We start from the raw sequence: 20,956 nt of genomic DNA on the forward strand, positions 1-20,956 counted from the left end.
AAAAGAATCATACAAGTTCCATTCAGTGTACAATTATGCATGCAAATGCTATAAAAGCTTTGTCTAATGTATTTTTGGCCAATTTAACAATCATTTGCAAGAGATCAAATTGGGTATTAGTACTGTACACAGTATGTGTTTAACATATCAAAAGGGTGAACCCCACTTTCTAGGCACTAGTGTTTTCAATCATAAATGAATTTCTGGTACATAAGCATGGAAACAGGCTATTCGGCCCACTACATCCATGCCAACCAGTGGGCACTTATCTGTATTAAGCCCATCTTCCAGGCCTTGGTCCGTAACCTTCAATGCCTAGACGATTTGAGTGCTGGTCTAATATGTAGATGTCTATTTTCCTGCAAGGTATTTGAGACTGTTGGCAAATAGACATTTTTGGAAGTGTTCTTTGTGCAGGTTTTACCAGTTTTTTTTAAAACTGATATTTGCTCAAAACTGAAATGTGCTCCAGGTAGAGGTTGATCAAGGTGCTGTATTACTGAAGCATAACTTTCCTTTCTAATCCATCTCCCTTGCAAAAGTGGAATTTTGACCTATAACCTATTAGTTTTTCATGATTTATGCACTGAAGACTCCCAAATATTTTTGTTCCTCTACAGTTTTTACTCCCATCTTTTAGAATAGACCTTCATGCTAGGCTCTAAAGTATATAATCCCAAAGGTGTCCACATTAAACACCATTTGCTCACTTACACAATTCAACTTCCTACTCCCATCTATAATTATTTACTGACACTCGTAATTATTTTAAATTGAACTACCGAATTTAGTTTCTTGGTCCAACAAATTTTATAACATTTGGTAACTATTCCTATATAACTAGTCCTCATTTCATGATTGATACTGGCAAATGTTGAATTAGAATTTTGATAATTTGGCATTTATTCAGATATGACCAGTCTACTTTTAATGGAAGAAGCAAACTTTAGACAGATACATAACAAAGTTAAGTTTATCAAAAGTTGTGCCTTCCAAAATGAGTAACATCATCAGGAAAAAAACTCCTCTCTTCCGATCCAGTCGCCTGTCATTTTAAATTGAATGTCAAAGAATTATTGTTTGCCATGTTTCTGGTGGAGTTTAAACAAATTTAAAAGAAATATGTTTGAGATGGGTGCAAATTGAGGAATTTTGTTGATTTTGATGGTCTTTGTAACACAAAATACTGCAGTTATGCATGGTAGTTCAGATTCTTCACATTGATAAATTTATCAATGCTCCAAGTTAAAATGCCCTCAAGTTATTTAGTACTCAAGACATTTTTAAAAAGCTAAACCTTGATATTTTTAAAGTTTTGAAACTGATACTGAATCTCATTTATCTGCAATCAATTTTAAATAAGGCAAACTTACAAAAAGTGTACACTTTAATAGATTTTATTTAAAATACAAATGATTAAAATAATCAACATTTTTGTTAAAATGTCCATTACAAATTTCAAACTGCAAAATATATACAACAAATACAGAGAAATTGCAAATGGAGGTGGAAAAAAAATTTTAAATGGAATTGCCTGGTTTCGAATGTGCAATAAAATATAGTAAAATAAATGGTACTTCCTTCACCGCTCAGTGTATGCCCATATACAACGTGATAAAGTAGTGCATTCTTGAAATAGCAAGACTTGGTCTAATCTATTATTGCCTACTAACGATTCTTGCTTATGGGAGAGTGATTCCTAAATGTAGGAGATGAAAATTTTGCAATTCTCAAATGGAACAAATCTGAACTGCACTGAGGAAAATCAGATTGCAGTGATTTATGCCAACGTTTTGTCCAAGCCTTCTTTTAACATCTGTCTGTACTGGTGTGTTTCCCTACAGAGCCGGACAAAGCTTTAAATTTGTTTTGACATTTAGGATCTTAATATTAGCAGTGTTTCAACAGTATATTAACTTAGATTTATTAATAAAAATAAAGTGCAAAAATAAAGTTGAAAAGAGTGAAATAACTCCTCTAAAAAGTTCAAAGGTTATTCACTGACTAGATCGGAGGACAGGCTTTATTTGTTTGACATTCTTTTTTCCAGACAAGGTATGATGAGGACTTTGAACTAGTGACATTTATTGCTAAGGTTCCATTGTTGGTAAGGTTTCTGAAATGAGTAGAATCACTTCCTTGTGTTCAGTAGTCCTCAATACACTGCAAAATAAATCCAAGCAAAGCTTATGTTTCCCTAATGTGGAGCGTGCATACACACAGTCCATTATAGTGATGTACTTAAACATGTCTCTGCACAATCTAGCTACTGATTGATTAGCAACAACCAGGCAGGTACAGAAACATTTATTTATTCCAAAGATATTATTGTATTTGCAGCTAATTGAAACATTTCTATTTCCAGGAGAAAATATTAGTTTGTCTTGTAATGTGTAGTCTGTCTGCTGGGTACCAACTCGGAGCATTCACTACAGTGAAAAGGAAGGATCCTTGACCGAATTACAAAGCTGTCCACCTCCCAACCAGTGCAGAGTCCTCTATAAATGGCATGGAATACAATTAACCTACCCAAATCAAAGATCAACAACTGATTCAATTCCAATTTTCTTCAGATAGATAATGAGCATGGCTATTCAACCTCTCCACAATTGCAGGACCTAAAAACCACTTCAGCTGGGTTTATTTCACATGTTTAATCTGAAGCAAAATTTTAAGAAGTCAATTCTAAATTTGTCCTATTCTCAGTTCACGTTTAACCAAAATTTTCTTATTTAATTTTGCATACTGTTAATTATCTTGTCTACCACTATAATATAATCTCAATGTTTTGTTTCTTTCCATATGTGTAAGCTATAACTTGTTTACCTACTCTAATACTGGGACTCAACCTCTTTTCAGTACTTGAATTATCCCCTCTGTCTCCAACCAGAATTGGACAGGATACACAAGTTTGGTCTGATTCTGTTAACTTCTGACAAAGTATACTCTTTGTACGTTCTCCCCGTGACTGCGTGGCTTTCCTCCGGGTGCTCCTGTTTCCTCCCACATTCCAAAGACATACAGGTTAGAAGGTTGTTGGCACCAGAAGCGTGGCGACACTTGTGGGCTGCCCCCAGAACACACGCAAAAGATGCATTTCACTGTGTGTTTCAATGTACACGTGACTAATAAAGATATCATCTGGTTTTCATCCTCAGTCTCAATGGCAGAACAGCCTCTCAAGGTTGATTTGCCTCCACTTGTGCTTAATCCACCGGTTTGTTTACGACTGTGGAGTAACGGTTGGAAATATGAGTCGAATCTGTTATATGCTATGACCCTGAAGTGTGTCGTGTACTTCTCCCGCCACAAAAACGATCCACTTTGGTTGGTGAATGCATGAATAACGAGCACTTGAGTAGGATCCACGGGGAAGCAAAGATGGGAGGGGAAATTGTAATCTTCAATTTATATTGGACCATACCCACATAAAAAGTTAAAAATTAGATCGCAGAATAAAGATATGTAGATTTATTTTTGTATCTTGTATTTAAATAAGAATAAATCGCTCTGAAAATTGTAGAAAGGTCAAATGCATACACCGCTCTTGCTTTGCCACTATAATTTACACTAAAGCTAAGATTCAGGATCATTAGATTGTCACTTTGTCTCAGGATAAATTTGATACTTATGGATCTCGCCTTGCAAGCGCTGGATGCTTTTAGCTTTTAGCATCAGGATATCTTCTAGCTGTGTTACATAATCATCGAAGTCCTGCCAAGAAAGACAATTCTTTGTTCAGGCAATTTTAACCATGCTGAAAATAGTTATTCGTAATATTCAAACGTTTAATATATACTAATGCATTTAAGCATTTCAGTGTGGTAAGCAGTGTTAATAAATTATCTATAGACATCACTTAAAAGATCCTTATAAAAAACAGTTAATCTACCTGACATTATCGATTTTCCCAAGGAACTATAAAGGAATCAATGCTATTCATCTACTCATTACTGATTTTCTGTAGGCTTCTCCAATATCCAATATAAGAAATTAAGGCCATTGTCTGTGACTTAAGTTCACATGTGGTGTACTCCAAATTGATTCAGAGTTACACAGCACAGAAACAGGCTCTTCAGCCCACTGAGGTTTGCACTAACAGGCACCCATTTACACTAATGCTACACAAATCCCATTTTATTCTCCCTAATCTGCCATCAAATCCCCCCCAGATTTTACCATTCACTCACACTAGGGGCAATTTACAATAAGAAGAATAATAGAAATTAATGCTAAACTTTTAAATCTGCTTACATCTGCTGAAATAAAAGATCCTCAAAAGAAAACTTTTAAATTGCTTGTGTAAACTAAAATGCAGATGTGCTGAAAGGATTTAGAGGTAAACGAGCACAGGACTGTTAACAGGATGATAAAACAATGGTGAATGCAGAAACCAGTGGTGAGCATCTGAACACAATTAGTGCAGTCCACTAAGTTTATTATCAACCTACCAATGATTGATCAAATGAAAGACATGGACATGTGATGATGTGCACAAGTCTGACAGTGACTCAACTTTCCCAAACATTGGTTGGATAAGAGCCAAAATAAAAGAGACCCTTCTTCTGGGATCTGGTTCAGTGAAGAACCAGGAACAGGAGCTCATGAGACTTAGGAGGGAAAGAATCTGGTCCAGAGTTTATAAGAGGTGCTCTTTCCTTCCAGGACTAATACAGGAAATATATATCCCATGTTAGACTGTAAATCACTAAGCAAGTTTAATGCCTAGATTAAGTAAATAATAAACCTTTTCTAACTTTGTTTCAATAAAGGAGCTTTATAACTGAATTTTCCAAACCCCACCCTCCCCAATCAGAGTGACCCGATATCTCTCTTCACGTCCCACACTCTCCAAAATGACAATGTATGTTCCTCAGTATGCCTCCTCCTCTCCCCCAGTCAGCTTTCTGACAGCAGGGGCTCCATATCTCTCTCCCAAATTCATCCCCCACCCCATTTTAGTGATATGAACAATGTCTCGCCACCCCTATGTTCCCAACCCTCTCCACACCGACAGCACAGGCTCGCCATACCTCCATCCCCAACCCTCCCCACACCATGCTGAAAGTGCAAGCTCCCAACATCTCACCCCCATTGGCGAAAACTAGGTTCTCCCCATCACAAAGAGGACAGCCACCCACGTTTCTTCTACAACAGTTCTTTTAAAGATCCACTTTGTTCCCAGCTGAACTTTTTGCTTGCATAATGAAAAATCCTGTAAATTTCACGATTTAAGATTGCTGCTCACATGAGATTAAACAGATTTGCCTTTTTAAGAAAATCTTAGCTCTCCCTCAATTTATAAATGTTCATTAACGTAATTGATTCTTCAGGGTACTTCTACTCACAAAGCTGTTTTGCAATGATGAACAATACTCGATGTTAACAATAAACTACAATTTAGTGGAAAGTGATCTCATTTGACACAGCTGACTCGCAACTGTGCAAGAGTGGGGGGGGGGCAGGAGGGACAGAAAGAGTGGCTGGTGTGCAGGATCAGCAGGGAAAAAGAGATAGTGAGAGGTGGCGGAGAGAAATTATCATGGATAGAGAGGGATGGTTAGAGAGTTACATTCTGCCTCTTTTTATCATCTCATTTTGAGATCTAATTGTTTATCAAGTGATATTTTGTTATGTCAGGTACTTGCAAGTGTTTATGTGTTTTTGATCAAAATTCTTGAGCTCTAGAATACAACATGTGTTTCCATATTCAAAGTAAAGGAAATGCTTTTTCACTTAACCCAATATTTTTCTGGAAGGTGACCCTTTTGTAAATCAATGTTATCCATAATTAAAGAATATATTTGTATAAACAACAAAAACTTCCTCCACACTACCTTGTTTTTGGATTATTAGGAAAACTCTTACCAATATCGTTAGTTTGTTGAGCAAACATTCTTCCTTTTCAAAGAGAGCTAACATTTCTTCTAGCTGCTCACAGTGGGCTTGGACAACAAGTTTCCTGAGTACAAAGAACAAAATAGTTTGAAATTTACTACAAACCTCCATAAAAGCTTGAGAAATAGGAACTCATCTTTTAAAGATGCACATTACAGCCTTCAGAACTCAATGAATTCAACAACTTTAGATAACGATCTTTAAGTTTGTGTGGGAACTGGCCAGTTCTGAAGAAAGGTTTTTAGGCAGAGTGTTCCAGACTCCCACAACCTCAACAGGCTTCTTCATCTCCCTTCTAATCCTTCTGCCAATTACTTTAAATCTGTATCTCCTGATTTTTGAACACTCCATCAAGAGAAGTAGTCCTTGCTCTTTATACCACCTTGACCCTGATAAATTTTATATACCTCAATTAAATTTCCCTTCAGCCCCCTCTGTTCCATAGCTACAAGTTTCCAGTTGTGGCATATCTTCATTAAACACTTGTGTACCCTCACTGACACAATCACGTATTCCCTTTCACGTCATGACTAGAACAGTACACAATGCTCACGATATTGCCCAACATATGTTACAGCATAACCTTCTTACTCCAATAAAGGCAGACTCCTTCTGTGCCTGATCTACCTGTCCTGCTACAGTTAAGGACCTGCTGAAGTACACTCTAAGATACCTTTGTTCATATTTTTCATACCTTCTCCTTTGATCCTCCACACCTCTCAATATCCTGCCATTTACTGTACTTACCTTGCCTTGTTGCACCTCCTCAAATGCATTACCTCAAACCTCTCTGGATTAAATTCCATTTTCCACCCAAATGACCATGCCATCCAAATCTTCCTGCAGTCGTATGCTTTTGTCTTGTCAACCACACAGCCAATGTTTGTATTGGCTATGAACTTATTGATCATGATCCCAATATCTAGATCTAGATCATTAATTTATATTACAAGAACTGTATTAAGCCCTGTGGAACTCCACTGGTAACAGCCTTTTGGTCACAAAATCACCCATTACTCTCTGCTTCCTGCCACTGAGCCAATTTTGGGTGTAATGTTCCATTTTTTTCTTTGATCCCATAGGCTTTCCAAGTGGGACCTTGCCAAAGGACTTGCTAAGCTAATATCCATCCAGACTACATCAATGCACTATCCCCACCAATACTCTTTCCCTGTCCACCTGGTAACCTCTTCCCGCGCTGGAACTCCACAACATCAGCATCATCCTCTGTGAAGACCACTGCAAAATATTCAAGAACTATACCCAAATGCTCCACATCCATGCACAGGTTATCTTTTTGGTCTCTGAAAAACTGTACATTTACCTCTTATCTTCTTGCTCATTATATACTAATATAAAACACCTTTGGACTTTCTTTGATTTTACTTGCCATCTTTTTCATATCTTTACCTGGTCATCAAGGGGGCTCCAGGTTTGGCAGTCTTTATGGGAATGTTTAATCTGAAGCCCTCATCAAAAGCCTTCCATTGCTCCGAGACTGCTTAATTCTCAGGCAGCTGTTTCCAGTCCATCCATGCCCTCAACTCATTGCCTTTTCACTACTCCTTGGATTTAGTTATATCCCATTAGGCACAGCTGGACTCCATTTTTGTCTATTTTGTTATCCTTTTTCTCCACCTTCAATACTCCCTCATCAATTTTCTGGCTCAGGTTCTGCATTTCTCCTTTCCAAATCTTCATTCAATGTGCCATACCCTTCAATGGTCTTCGTTCTACCATATAGTCAGAAGCGCTGATATTTGCTGATGATTGCACAATGTTCAATTCCATTCCCAACTTCTCGGCAAATGAAGCAACCCACGCCTGCATGCAACAAAACCTAGAGAACATTCACAAGTGGGCTGCTAAGTAGCAAGTAACATTTGTACCACGAAAGTGGCAGTCTATGACCATCACCAACAAGAGAAGCTAACCCAACCACCAATGAGATCCAATGTAATTACCACCGCTGAGACCCCACCATCCTGGGGTCGCTATTGACCAGACACTCAGCCCCACCAGCCATATAAATAGTGTGGACACAAGTCAGAGTCTGGGGATCCTGTGGTGAGTAACTCACCACCTGACACTCCATGGCCTTTCCACAATCTACAAGGGTCAAGTCAAGAAAGTGACAGAATACTCTCTCCATCTGCTTTTGAGTGAGTGCAGTGCCAACAACTTTCAACAAGCTTAATACCATCCAGGACAAAGCAGCCCACTTGAATGGCACCCATCCTCCATGCTAAACATTCATGCCCCCTACCTGTGGCTCACAGTGGCTACAGTATGGACTATCTACAAAATGCACTGCAGGTACCTGGGCTAATTAGACACACCCCCAATCCCACAACCTCTACCACAAGGAGGACATAGGCAGAAGGCTCATGGGACCACCACCACCTGCAGTTTCCCCTCCAAGTCATACAACATTGCGATATAGAAATACATCACCACCCTTCATTGCTGCTGGGTCTGAAGCTTGGAACTCCAACAGCACTGTCAGTACCCAACCAGGAGAAACAGTGTGGTTCAAGGCTCACCACCACCTTCACAAGGGAAATTAGGAATGAGCAAATAAAATGCTGGCCTTGTCAGCAATACTCAAGATTCTAAAAACAAATAAGAAGAAACCCTGCCAAGCACCTGAATGAATAGCAAAATCGCTCCAAGGATAGGATTCCTCACCATGCTAAGGAACAGCAATTCTGGCCTGTGCAGGTTCCACCCTCCCCAGAATTAGCCCCAATGTCCCAGGAAAAAGGAGCATGAGTTTGAGAGAGTGGAGACACAGGGTTGGTTAAGAAAGAGAAAGAGTCTGGGAAAAGAGAGAGACACCGGCTCAGTGAGGAAAGAGGGGAGTCTGGGAGGACACAGAGACAGCCTTAGTGAGGGAGAGTGAGACTCTGGAAGAATAGTGAGATAGGCTTGGTGAGGAAAGATCTGGGGATAATGGGCATCAGGATAGACAGGAGCACAGGAAAGGGAGAGGAAAGACCACTGGTTTAAATTGCATTTATTTCAATGCAAAAGGCTTGACAGGTAAGGTGGATGAACTCGGGCATAGACTGACTCTGGGGACTGGGATATCATTGCCATAACAGAAACATGGCTGCGGGAAGGGCAGGACTGGCAGCTCAATGTTCCAGGATTCAGGTGCTACAGGCATGACAGAGGTGCCGGTAAGAGAGGAGGGGGAGTTGCCTTCTTGATGAAAGAGGACATAAAAACAGTGGATATTCTTGGGGGATCATCCAGTGATACCATAAGGGTAGAACTCAGAAACAAGAAGGGGATGGTCACTCTGATGTGATTGTATTATAGGCCCCCCAAAAGTCAACAGGAATTGGAGAAGCAGATATATAGAGAGATTGCAGCAGGTTGTAAACATAAAAGGGTAGTACTAATGGGAGATTTTAACTTCCCTAATATTGACTGGGTCACCCATAGTGTAAAAGGCTTGGAGAGTGGAATTTGTGAAATGTGCCCAAGAAAACTTCGCTCATCAATATATAGAGGGACCTACTAAAGAGGGTGCGACCCTGGACTCTTGGGAATGAGGTAGGGCAAGTGGCAGAAGTGTGTCGGTGAGCACTTTGGGTCTAGTGACCATAATTCTATTAGTTTTTAAATAGTTATAGAGAAGGATACTACCGGTTCCCAGGTTAAGGTTCTGAACTGGGGCAGGGCAAAGTTTGGTTAGGTGGGATCTTGCAGTGATCAATTGGGCAAGATTTTTTCCACAGGGAAAGGAGTGTCTACCAAGTGGGAGGCCTTTAAAAGTGTGGTGTCAAGAGTTCAGGGCCTGTATGTTCCTGTTAGGGCGAAGGGCCAGGCTGGTAGGTTTAGGGAACCCTGGTTGATGAGAGATATTGAGGCTCTGGTTAAGAAAAAGAGGGAGGCATACACTGTTTGGTATTGGTATATTATTGTCACTTGTACTGAGGTATAGTGAAAAACTTGTCTTGCATACCGATTGTACAGGTCAATTTATTACACAGTGCAGTTACATTGGGTTAGCTCAGAGTGCATTGATGTAAAAGTGTAGAACAATTATAGTAAGGGTAATGAGTAGATATGTGGAGAGCAGCTTGCAACGAGTCGCCACGCAAAAAGAGGACACGAGAAGGATCTAGCAGGCAAGGTGAAGCAAAATCCCAAGAGATTTTACATGTACAGTATATTAAAAGAGTGGCTAGAGAGAGAATAGATCCCCTTAAAAATCAGCAAGGCCATCTGTGTCTGGAACCAAAAGAAGTGGGAGAGATTTTTAATGAATATTTCTCTTCAGTTTTTACTGTTGAGAAAATGATGGAGGCTAAGGAAATGGGGGAAATGATGTTGATGTTTTGGACCACATATGAATTCACAGGGAGGAGGTATTGGAGGCCTTGAGTGCATTAAAGTGGATAAATCCCCAGGGCCTGACCTAGTGCATTCTCAGACCTTGTGGGAAGCTAGAGAAGAAATTGCAGAGACCCTTGTAGAGATTTATGCTCCATTTCTGGCCACAGGTGAGGTTCCAATGGACTGGAGAATTGCTAATGTGGTACCATTGTTTAAAAAGGATAGCAAAAACAAGCCAGGAAACTACAAGCTGGTGAGTTTGACATCAGTGGTGGGTAATTCTGGAGGGGATTCCGAGGGACAGGATCTACCAACATTTGGAGAGACAGGCTCTGATTCGGGACAGTCAGCACGGCTTTGTGCACGGCAAGTCATGTCTGACAAATTTCTTGGAGTTCTTTGAGGAGGTAACCAAGAGGGTAGGGCAGTGGATGTTGTCTATATGGACTTTAGCAAAGCCTTTGACAAGGTCCCTCATAGCAGGCTAGTCTGGAAGGTTAGATTGTGTGGGATCCACAGGAAGCTAGCGGATTGGATTCATAATTGGCTCAGTGGTAGGAAGCAAAGGGCTGTTAAGGGACTGGTTGGTTGAGGGTTATTTCTCAGACTGGAAGCCTGTGTCTAGTGGTGTGCCACAGGGGTCGGTGCTGGGACCTTTATTGTTTGTAATTTATATAAACAATTTGGATGTAAACGTACAAGGCATGGTTAGTAAGCTTGCAGATAGTGCTGTAGATAGTTTAGAAGGTTATGAAAAATTACAGGGGGATTTTGATCAGCTGGGTATGTGGGCTGAGGATTGGCAAATGGCTTTCGATCAGATAAGTGCGAGGTATTACATTTTGGGAGATCAAATCAGGGTAAGACATGTACAGTGAATGGTAGGTCCCTGGGGAATGTTATGGAACAGAGGGACCTGGGAGTGCAAGTGCATAGTTCGCTGAAAGTGGCATCACAAGTAGATAGGGCTGTGAAGAAGGCATTTGGCACGCTGCCCTTCATCAGTCAGGGCATTGAGCATAGGAGTTGGGAAGCTATGTTGCAGTTATATGAGACAGTGGTGAGGCTGCACTTGGACTATTGTGCACAGTTTTGGTCACCCTGTTAAAGGAAATACATTATTAAACTAGAAAAAGGGTGCAGAAAAGATCTACCAGGGTGTTGCCTGGACTTGGGGGTCTGAGTTACAAAGAGAGGTTGCGTAGACTAGAACTTTATTTCCTAGAACATAGGAGATTGAGGGGTGACCGGAGGTATACAAGATCATGAGGGCATAAGTTTAAGATCAGAGGCGAGAGATTTAAAAAGTGACATGAGGGGCAGCTTCTTCACACAAAGGGTGGTGCATATTTGGAATGAGCTGCCAGAAATAGTGGTAGATGTGGGCACATTTAGAAGTCATCTAGATGAGTACATAGTAGGAGAAGCTTAGAGGGCCAAACACGGGCAAATGGGACTAGTACAGCATGGACGAGTTAGGCCGAAGGGCCTGTTTCCATGCTGTATGACTCTAATATACAACAAAGACATTTCACATTGATAGTTTATTACCTCTCCTTCTCTCCACCCCACCCCTCCACCCCCCACAGACTAGACACCTTAACTTTCTAAAAAAAATTAGGTTAGGACTTTATTTCTTAGAGCGCAGGAGAATGAAGGGAGTATTTGTATAGAGGTATACAAAATTATGAGGGGTATAGATCGGGTGAATGCATGCAGGCTTGTTCCCCTCAGGTTGGGTGAGACTAGAACTAGAGGTCATAGGTTTAAGGTGAAAGGTGGAATATTTAAAGGGAATCTGAAGGGGAACTATTTCACTCAGAGGGTGGTGCAAGTGTGGAACGAGCTCCCAGCAGAAGTGGTGGATGCAGGTTCGATTATAACATTTGAGAAGTTTGGATGGATGCATGGATGAGAGAGGTATGGAGGGCTATGGTCCGGGTGCAGGTTGATGGGACTAGGTAGAAAACCAGGCCGGCATGGACTAGATGGGCCAAAGGGCCTGTTTCCATGCTATAATGCTGTATGATTCTAAATATCAAGGATTGTCATGAAGAATGTTACAAGAATGTGGGATAAAACTTGGTGTCTTCAAACAGTTTTAAATACCGTATTTTGCAGTGATAAATTCTACCCACTTTTGTCTCACAAACAGCAAAAAAAATACTTTGGACTCAATTCGAAGCGAAGGAATTATTTCAGTTATAAATATTGATGAGATTAAAGATTTTTACAGGGTAGTACAATTTTTACATGAGAAAAGTCTTTAGAATTTGCTGCTTTCATACTTACTTTGCTTTTTCCATTGCCTCCAGCTGCTGGGCAATTAAATGTTTAGATTGGCTACCATCTGCCTGAAGTCCACATGCTTCATTATTGTTTTTATTTTGGTTGACAAACACTTCAATAGGAATTGAATTGTCCTCTGTATTAAAATGGTTAAATGGAACTGAAGTATTTTGTAGTAACTTTTCTTTAATCATGTCAATTAAACCCTTATCAATGGACTTGACACAAGGCTGAAAACCATCTTTATTATGGTGGTTATCAAGCATCTCTTCAGTACAGCTTCCAGCCACCAAAACTTCTGTTTCTTCTTGTGATTCTTTAATTTCAGAGCTATTAATTGGTTCTGTTGTCTTGCTGGATGCAATTACAGGAGTAGAAATGCCTTCCTGTCTACTCACTTGGTTAAGATGTAGATCTGTAAAGGTCTGGTTTCCAGCATCTGAAAAATATTTATTTGTCACAGCTTCAATAGTGGAAGCTACACCATGATGCAAGTGTAAAATTGAAGAATTAATTACACTTTCTTCAGCATCAGCATCATAAAGTTCACTTCTAAAACATTTAATTGCTTGTTTGTAATTGTGACATTTACTTGTCTGGCTGATGTCTTTAGAGGATAGACTTCCACACAGTAAGGCACCAAGTGATTCTTCCTGCCCCAAGTCATGCTTTGGCGGAATTAGAAAACCTGTACAATCATTAGTTGACATATCAGGTAAACTGGTTGCTAAAATGTTTATATCCTTATCAGTAGTCTCTACATGGTTAATATTTGAACAATGGTCATTTTCATCTTTTGCAACTATCTGCATTTCAATTCCATCATTCAAAATAAGGTGCTGATCGTGACTAGCATTTTTCAAATTGAGAATTGGATCTGAAAAGATATTCTGATTTTTATCAAGACAGTTATGTGTTGGAGTCATCCAGTTTTCAAAATGATTGGTCTGTGCTGATAAAATATCAGAATTGGTTGGCAATTCCTCCATTTCAGCAAAGCGCTGGTTACACGAGATTGTCATTCCTTGATCTGCAGGATCTGTATTCTGAGACAGTGGCCTCTCCACGGAATGATGATCAAAAACATTCATTAAATCTTCAGAAATACAGTCAGTGGATGGAATTATACTACTGGTACTGTTACACGCCTGTTCGTCCTTTGCTACTTCTATTACTGAATTCAAATGGAAATCGATATTTCTGCTAGACTGAAACGAAGCAGTGGCTCCAGTGTTCATACTTTTCAAATCTGCGGCAACAAGGAAACTACTGTCCATTTGTGAAATCTTTGAAATAGGAAAGTTATCACCTTGATGATCAGTTGAAAAATTCTGCAAACTGTTTTTTGAATCAAATGATAAGTATCTTGGCTTCATTTGACCAACATCAATATTATTTTGATTGCACAACATTTCTGTGGCATTATCTCCCGATGAGCACTGGACTGCACACTCTTCTTCTGTACTCCACTGCGAGCCACATACACTGTTGTCTTCTATCCTTGGGTTACAGCTTTGATCTTGAAAACGGCAGAAAACTTGTACATTGTTTCCTCCACTCTCTTTCGCTCCTTCTATTTCATAGAAGGAATTTTGATTACAGGTGTGATTCTGTCTGTCATTCATGCTTTGGCAGTCAGAATACGTATCACAACTACTACTGCATTCAATCTGAACATCTGACTTTTGGACAGTAGATTCCACTGAGGAAGTGTATTCATTTTCCTCATTGCTCATTTCTATTTTATGTTGATAAAACTGGCTGAGAAGCTCCTTCAAAGGTTGATAAGTCAGCTTCTTTTGCAGTAATGGTGGCTGCTGAAGTTGTTGAAGCTGCTGATGATAAAGACGCAAGTGCTTTTCCCGTTCCTTTTGCAGAAAAAGTTCATTCTCTGGTGACTTAGGCCTCTTTTGATATTCACTTTCAAAATTTTTAGTATTATTTTCTTTATTGGGAGAGTAATTTTTTACCTGTCCTGTAAAGTGAAGTCCATTTCTTGGAATTACTTCTTTTTGAATGGGATGAACTGCTTGAACCTTCACATTTCTATTTGTACCAAGATAATTCCGTTGTCCACATTGCATTCTTCTGGATGTTCCAGATTTGGGGTTATTCAGAAAAGCCTCTTTTGAAACAATGCCCTTCTCAGCTAGCCTTTCATCCTTTGTGTTGTTGCTGACATCCGAGGAATTTTTCTTAAACATACCCTTAAGGGGAGTAGAATGACTTTGCCACATGAGCTTTGAGGTAGCTGGGGAACAGACATTTTTATCTGATATTCTTGGTGTGGAACAGAGAAGGGCATTAGGTGGATGCAAAACAGCTGATGATAATTTAGGCTGCATTGCATTTTTATCTGAATAATGGGATTGTTCAATTCTTGGTTTCACTTTCTTTGGTACAGATTTGTCCCCACATGTTTTGGCTTGTTTTGGAGATGGACTTCTACCTCCTTGACATCTTGAAAAGATTGTGCTTGATGCTTTGGATCCTCTCTTTATTTCTTTTACCCTGAGGATAATAACAGTCAGATTAGCTGAAAAGATACGACCCTAATTTTAAAAATCATTTGATTCAATACATTTATCCAATTTTAATAGCTGTCAAAGTGGAAATATAATAACATAGAAGAAAACGATTTTATTTATTCATGGGTTGTGGGGATCATTGGCAAGGCCAGCATTTATTGCTAAACCCTGTCCAGCTGCAAGAAAATGGTTCAGGGCTACCTTCTTAAACTGCTGCATTTGTACAGACAGATAGCTGCTATAGTGCTTACAGACAGGGATTCCATAACTTTGACCCAGGAATGATGAAAGAACAACAGTGCATTTGCAGATCTTGATAGTGTATAAATGGTAGAATAGTAACAACACAAAAGATGGTCACTTAACTCCTCTACTTCAATTCTATGTAGGAGGAGTGCAGTTAGTCCCACTGTGACTTGGAGGGAAATTGCAAGTAGTGAAGATTTAGTTTATTGCTCAATTAGAATGTTTCCTTTCTTTACTGAACTGACGGACTTCCACACCCTAACCCAAAACCAGCCAATTCAGTCAGCTGTCAGCAGGGATCAACTGGTAGGACCGTCACATTCAAGACAGAAGGCAGTAGAATTATAATCTATTTCAGAGATTGGAGGAAAAAACCTTGGGACCCTCTTCAGGCGAGTACTGAGGGAATGCTGCACTGTTAGAGTTGCATCCCAATCAACTGCAGCTCAGTCAGTCAGGATCTGAAATATTAACAACCGTCACTGGATAGAGATGAGAAATATCTCTAAATATTCTTTCTTTCTCCTCTAATGCCTCAAGGACAATTGTAGTGTCCCACTTGGTCCAAAGCAACTGACTCAAAGACTGGGGAACTATCAGTTAATGCAACTGATAGTTCTAGATGCAAGAAATTAAGTTCAAGAACTATAAGGTGATGTGCTACAAAGAATATGGCTTCATTGGCTATGGTCATGTACTGTTACTGTGGAGTGTTACTAATTTCACTAGCAGGAGAGTACTAATTACAAAGGTTTGATTACAACAGAGTAAGGTTTTGCATTAACTTAACATTCAAGGGGATCTCTGGATTGTGGCTAAGTATAACAGCAGAAAGATTTTGTGGTTAGGACTGATATTTACTTTTTCTTCACAGGAAGGGATGAGATATTGAACCAGGGCCCTATCAGATCTCTTTGATAATCATAACAGATCTATGACACCCTTTCAACAACAAAAAACAGGAGCGTTGTTGTCAGTATCCTGGACAACACCCCTTTATTTCTTGAAAGGCATTGTATAAATCCAGCACTTAATTTCTTTCAGCATTGCTCTGCAAGGCCTGCAAATGCACTGGAGTTTGCACTTAACTTTTCAGCTCTCCAACTTAAATTGAAAACCTGCCCATATTTTTTTTTAAACAAAGTCCTATAATTGGATGTTATAATTAGAAACATAGAAAACCTACAGCACAGTTCAGGCCCTTCGGCCCACAAAGCTGTGCCGAACATGTCCCTACCTTAGAAATTACTAGGCTTACCCATAGCCCTCTATCTTTCTCAGCTCCATGTACCTATCCAGAAGTCTCTTAAAAGACCCTATCGTATCCGCTTCCACCACCGTTGCCGGCAGACCATTCCATGCACTCACCACTCTGAGTAAAAAACTTACCCTTGACATCTCCTCTATACCTACTCCCCAGCACTTTAAACCTATGTCCTCTTGTGGCAACCATTTCAGCCCTGGGGACAAGCCTCTATCTACCTGATCAATGCCTCTCATCATCTTATAAACCTCTATCAGCTCCCCCCTCATCCTCCGTCGCTCCAAGGAGAAAAGGCAGTGTTCCCTCAACCTGCTTTCATAAGGCATGCTCCACAATCCAGGCAGCATCCTTGTAAATCTCCTTTGCACCCTTTCTATGGCTTCCACATCCTTCCTGTAGTGAGGCGACCAGAACTGAGCACAGTACTCCAAGTGGGGTCTCACCAGGGTCCTATATAGCTGCAACAATACCTCTCGGCTCCTAAATTCAATTCCCCGATTGATGAAGGACAATACACCATATGTCTTCTTAACCACAGAGTCAAACTGTGCAGCCGCTTTGAGCGTCCTATGGACTCGGACCCCAAGATCCCTCTGATCCTCCACACTGCCAAGAGCCCTACCATTAATACCGTACTCTGCCATCATATTTGACCTACCAAAATGAACCACTCCACACTTAACTGGGTTGAACTGCATCTGCCACTTCTCAGCCCAACTTTGCATCCTATCTATGTCCCACTGTAACCTCTGACAGCCCTCTATACTATCCACAGCACATTCAACCTTTGTGTCATCTGCAAACTTACTAACTCATCCCTCCACTTCCTCATCCAGGTTGTTTATAAAAATCACAAAGAGTAAGGGTCACAGAACAGATCCCCGAGGTACACCACTGGTCACCGACCTCCATGCAGAATACGACCCTTCAACAACCACTCTTTGCCTTCTGTGAGCCAGCCAGTTCTGGATCCACATTGCAATGTCCTCTTGGATCCCATGTCTCCTTACTTTCTCAATAAGCCTTGCATGGGGTACCTTATCAAATGCCTTGCTGAAATCCATATACACTGCATCCACTGCTCTCCCTTCATCGATGTGTTTAGTCAATAATAATTAGGAAATTATTTCACAAACTATTCCAAGATCGTTACTTCTACTACGAAACCTGGAAGTCAATTACAATCCCTGTAAGAAGAAAAAGTAAACATCAATTCTAACCTCAGAAAAATCTTTTTCATAGAAGCAGAGAAACGTACAGCACAGAAACAGGCCATTAAAGCCCACCTCATCCATGCCGGCTGTGATACCTATCTACGCTAATCCCATTTACCCACATTAGGCCCATATCATTCTACTCCTTTCCTATCCCAAGTACCTGTCCAAATGCCTTTTAAACACTGTAAAAGTATCTGCCTCCACTACCTCCTCTGGCAGCTCTTTGCAAATATTCACCACCCTCTGAAATATTTACTCCTTAGATCTGCTTTAAATTTCTCCTTTTTCACATGAAACCCATGTCCTCTAGTTCTGCCCTGGGAGAAAGATTCTGACTATGCCCTTGATAACTTTGTCAACCTCTAAACGTCACCCCTCAGCTTCCTATGATCCAGTGAGAACAAACCCAGTCTATCCAATCTCTCCTTATAACTACAGCCCTCCATTCCAGGCAACATCCTGGCTTCTGCACTCTCTCTGTTGCTACCACATCCTTCCTGTAGTATGCCGACCAGAACTGTACCCAATATTCCAAGTGTGGTCTAACCAATGTTTAGTGCAAATCCAACATGACGTCCCAACTCTTATACTCAACCCCTCGGCTATGAAAGCAAATGCCTTTTTCACTACCCTATCCACCTATGTTACCACTTTCAGAGAGCTATGAACTTGAACCCAAGGGCCTCTCTTTACATCAGTACTCCTAAGGTCTCTGCCATTTATTCTATATGTCCTAGTAGAGCCTTCCAATGTACTTTACCTTGCACTTGTCTAGATTAAATTCTATCTGCTTAACTTTCCAGTCGATCCATGTCCTGCTGGCTAGAACTGCTGTACAGCAGAGGAACAGGACTTTTGGCCCACAATGTCTGTGCCAACCATGATGCCAAATTAAACTAATCCATCTACTTGCACATGATCAATATCTCTCCATTTGCTGCATGTTCACATGCCTGTCGAACATTGCTATCGTATCTGCTTCCACCACTTCCCCTGGCAGAGCATTCCAGGCACCTACCACTAACTTGCCTTGTAAATCTCCATTAAACTTTCTCCCTCTCACCTTAAAGCTATGCTCTCTAGTATTTTGACTTTGGGAAAAAAAGGACTCTGACCATCTACCCTATCTATGCCTCTCATAATTTTAAATATTTCCATTAGGTCACCCCTCAGCCTCCAACGATCCAGAGAAAACAATCCAAGTTTGTCTATCTTCTACTTATAGCTAATACTCTAATTCAGACAACATCCTGGTGTACCTCTTCTGCACCCTCTCCAAAGCCACCACATCCTTCTTGTAACATGGTGACCAGAACCGCACACAATCTTTCAAATGTGGCCTAACCAAAGTTTTATACAGCTGCAATATGACTTCTCTACTTTTATGCTCAACACCCTGACTGATGAAGGCAAGCGTACCAAACACCTTCTTTATCACTCTATCCACTTGCATCGCTGCTTTCAGGAAGCTATAGACTTGCACCCCAAGATCCTTCTGTACATTAATGTTCCTAAGAGTCCTGCCATTTATTGAATACTTTTCTCTTACATTTGACCTCCCAAAATACAACACCTCACACTTGTCCAGATTAAACTCCATCTGCCATTTCTCCACCCACATTTCCAATTGATCTGTCCTTTGACAACCTTCCTCACAATCCACAACTCTGCCAATTTCTGTACCGTCTGCAAAATTACTAACCAACTGACCTACGTTTTCATCCAAATAGTTTCTAATACATACCACAAACAAAGGTCCCAGCATTGATCCCTGCGGAACAACACTGTCACAGACCTCCAGTCAGAATAACACCTCTCCACCACTACCCTCTTTTCTTTCTTGAATCCAATCTACCAAGTCACCTTGGACTCCATGCTCCTGGATCAGCCTACCACGAGGGACCTTGTCAAATGCTTTGCTAAAGTCCTTATAGACAACATCCACTGCCCTACCCTCAACAATCATCTATAAACAACCTTTGTTGTTATACTTGGCTACAATTCCATAGATCCTGTGGTTCAAATTTCCCCATCATCTTAATATAACAATTACAAAAAAAGAAGCAATTTGTTGCTCACCGGTCTGCATAGCGCAAGGTGTTCAGTGTGTGCTCTGTGGCCATGTGGCTAGGTGAAATATTAGCAATCATACAGGTCTTAGAATTCCCAATAAAAGAGTCTTTCAATACCTCAAAAAAAAATATAAATTTTACACATATATACAAAAAAAATACATTTAAGGACAATAAAAAGTGTGCACTTATTATTAGAAAATAAACATTCTGCCACTAACAATGAAAAGGAGAGAATGCACACGAGTCCAGAGTCAGAAAATTGAAGGCTATGGTAGTCTGTAGAAGTAGGATGAAGCAATGCTTTGCAGGTATTTAGAGATAAAAATCCAAGGATTTTTTTTTAAAAAAGGGGACAGGCAGCCAATGTAGGTCAATTAAGATGGGGCACGGAGTAACAGTACAAGACATGATGTTAGCAACAGTGTTCTGGACTTTATAGAGGGCTGATATCATAAAATTTTCAAAATATTACAGAATTCTTGAGGTTATGTAATAAAGGTTTTACTAAGGTAGACTTGGTAGCAGACAATGTTGGAAAGAAGAAATCTCAGTGATACATTGTCAATGGAGTTTGCAGCAGAGCTCTGAGTTAAAGACAATGCTGAAATTGACAAGTAGACAGATGAAAAAATTGTCAAGTAGCCAGAGGAAGGAATTGTCCGCAGTAAATGTAGAGATGTTGCCTGTGGCTGAAAACTACAGTTTTGGTTTTCACAATGTTTAATCAAAGGAAATTTTGGATCATCTACAATCTCATGTCAAACATGATAGCAAAATGCCAGCTGTGGTGTTTAGGTGATGGGGACAGGTGGTCGTAGGTGTGATCATGCTTTAGAGAGCTGATCTTATGCTATGAAAGAAGTGAGAGAAAACATAGATGAAGAGTAGGAAGGAGGTGTAGATTAATCCCTATTGAACTACAGAAGTGATCATGCAAGAGTGGAAGAAAAATACAATGTTAAAAATGTATTGCGTGCATTAGGACAAGGACCATCAGAAAGGCAAGGGCTGTCCCCACAGAGATGGGTCACTGAGGCTGCTAGAGAGGAGGACAGTACAGTCAAAGACTAAGAACGGAAATCATGGCAAATT

At 40.3% G+C, this 20,956-nt stretch overlaps 1 protein-coding gene across 1 annotated transcript in view; it reads right to left on the reverse strand.

The window, feature by feature from the left end:
* Window positions 1–2,978: 2,978 nt before the first annotated feature.
* LOC127586672 (kinesin-like protein KIF24) overlaps window positions 2,979–20,956 on the reverse strand; it is a 49,830-nt gene continuing 31,852 nt past the window's right edge. Inside the window, exons 10-13 of the mRNA XM_052044793.1 lie at window positions 19,869–19,978; window positions 12,538–15,045; window positions 5,869–5,962; window positions 2,979–3,714 (exon numbers count right to left, since the gene is read on the reverse strand). Coding sequence (XP_051900753.1) covers window positions 3,601–3,714; window positions 5,869–5,962; window positions 12,538–15,045; window positions 19,869–19,978 — 2,826 coding nt within the window. The 3' untranslated portion in view covers window positions 2,979–3,600. The remainder of the gene's footprint in view (window positions 3,715–5,868; window positions 5,963–12,537; window positions 15,046–19,868; window positions 19,979–20,956) is intronic.

Source organism: Pristis pectinata, chromosome 2 (assembly GCF_009764475.1).
Source record: "Pristis pectinata isolate sPriPec2 chromosome 2, sPriPec2.1.pri, whole genome shotgun sequence".
NCBI lineage: Eukaryota > Metazoa > Chordata > Chondrichthyes > Rhinopristiformes > Pristidae > Pristis > Pristis pectinata.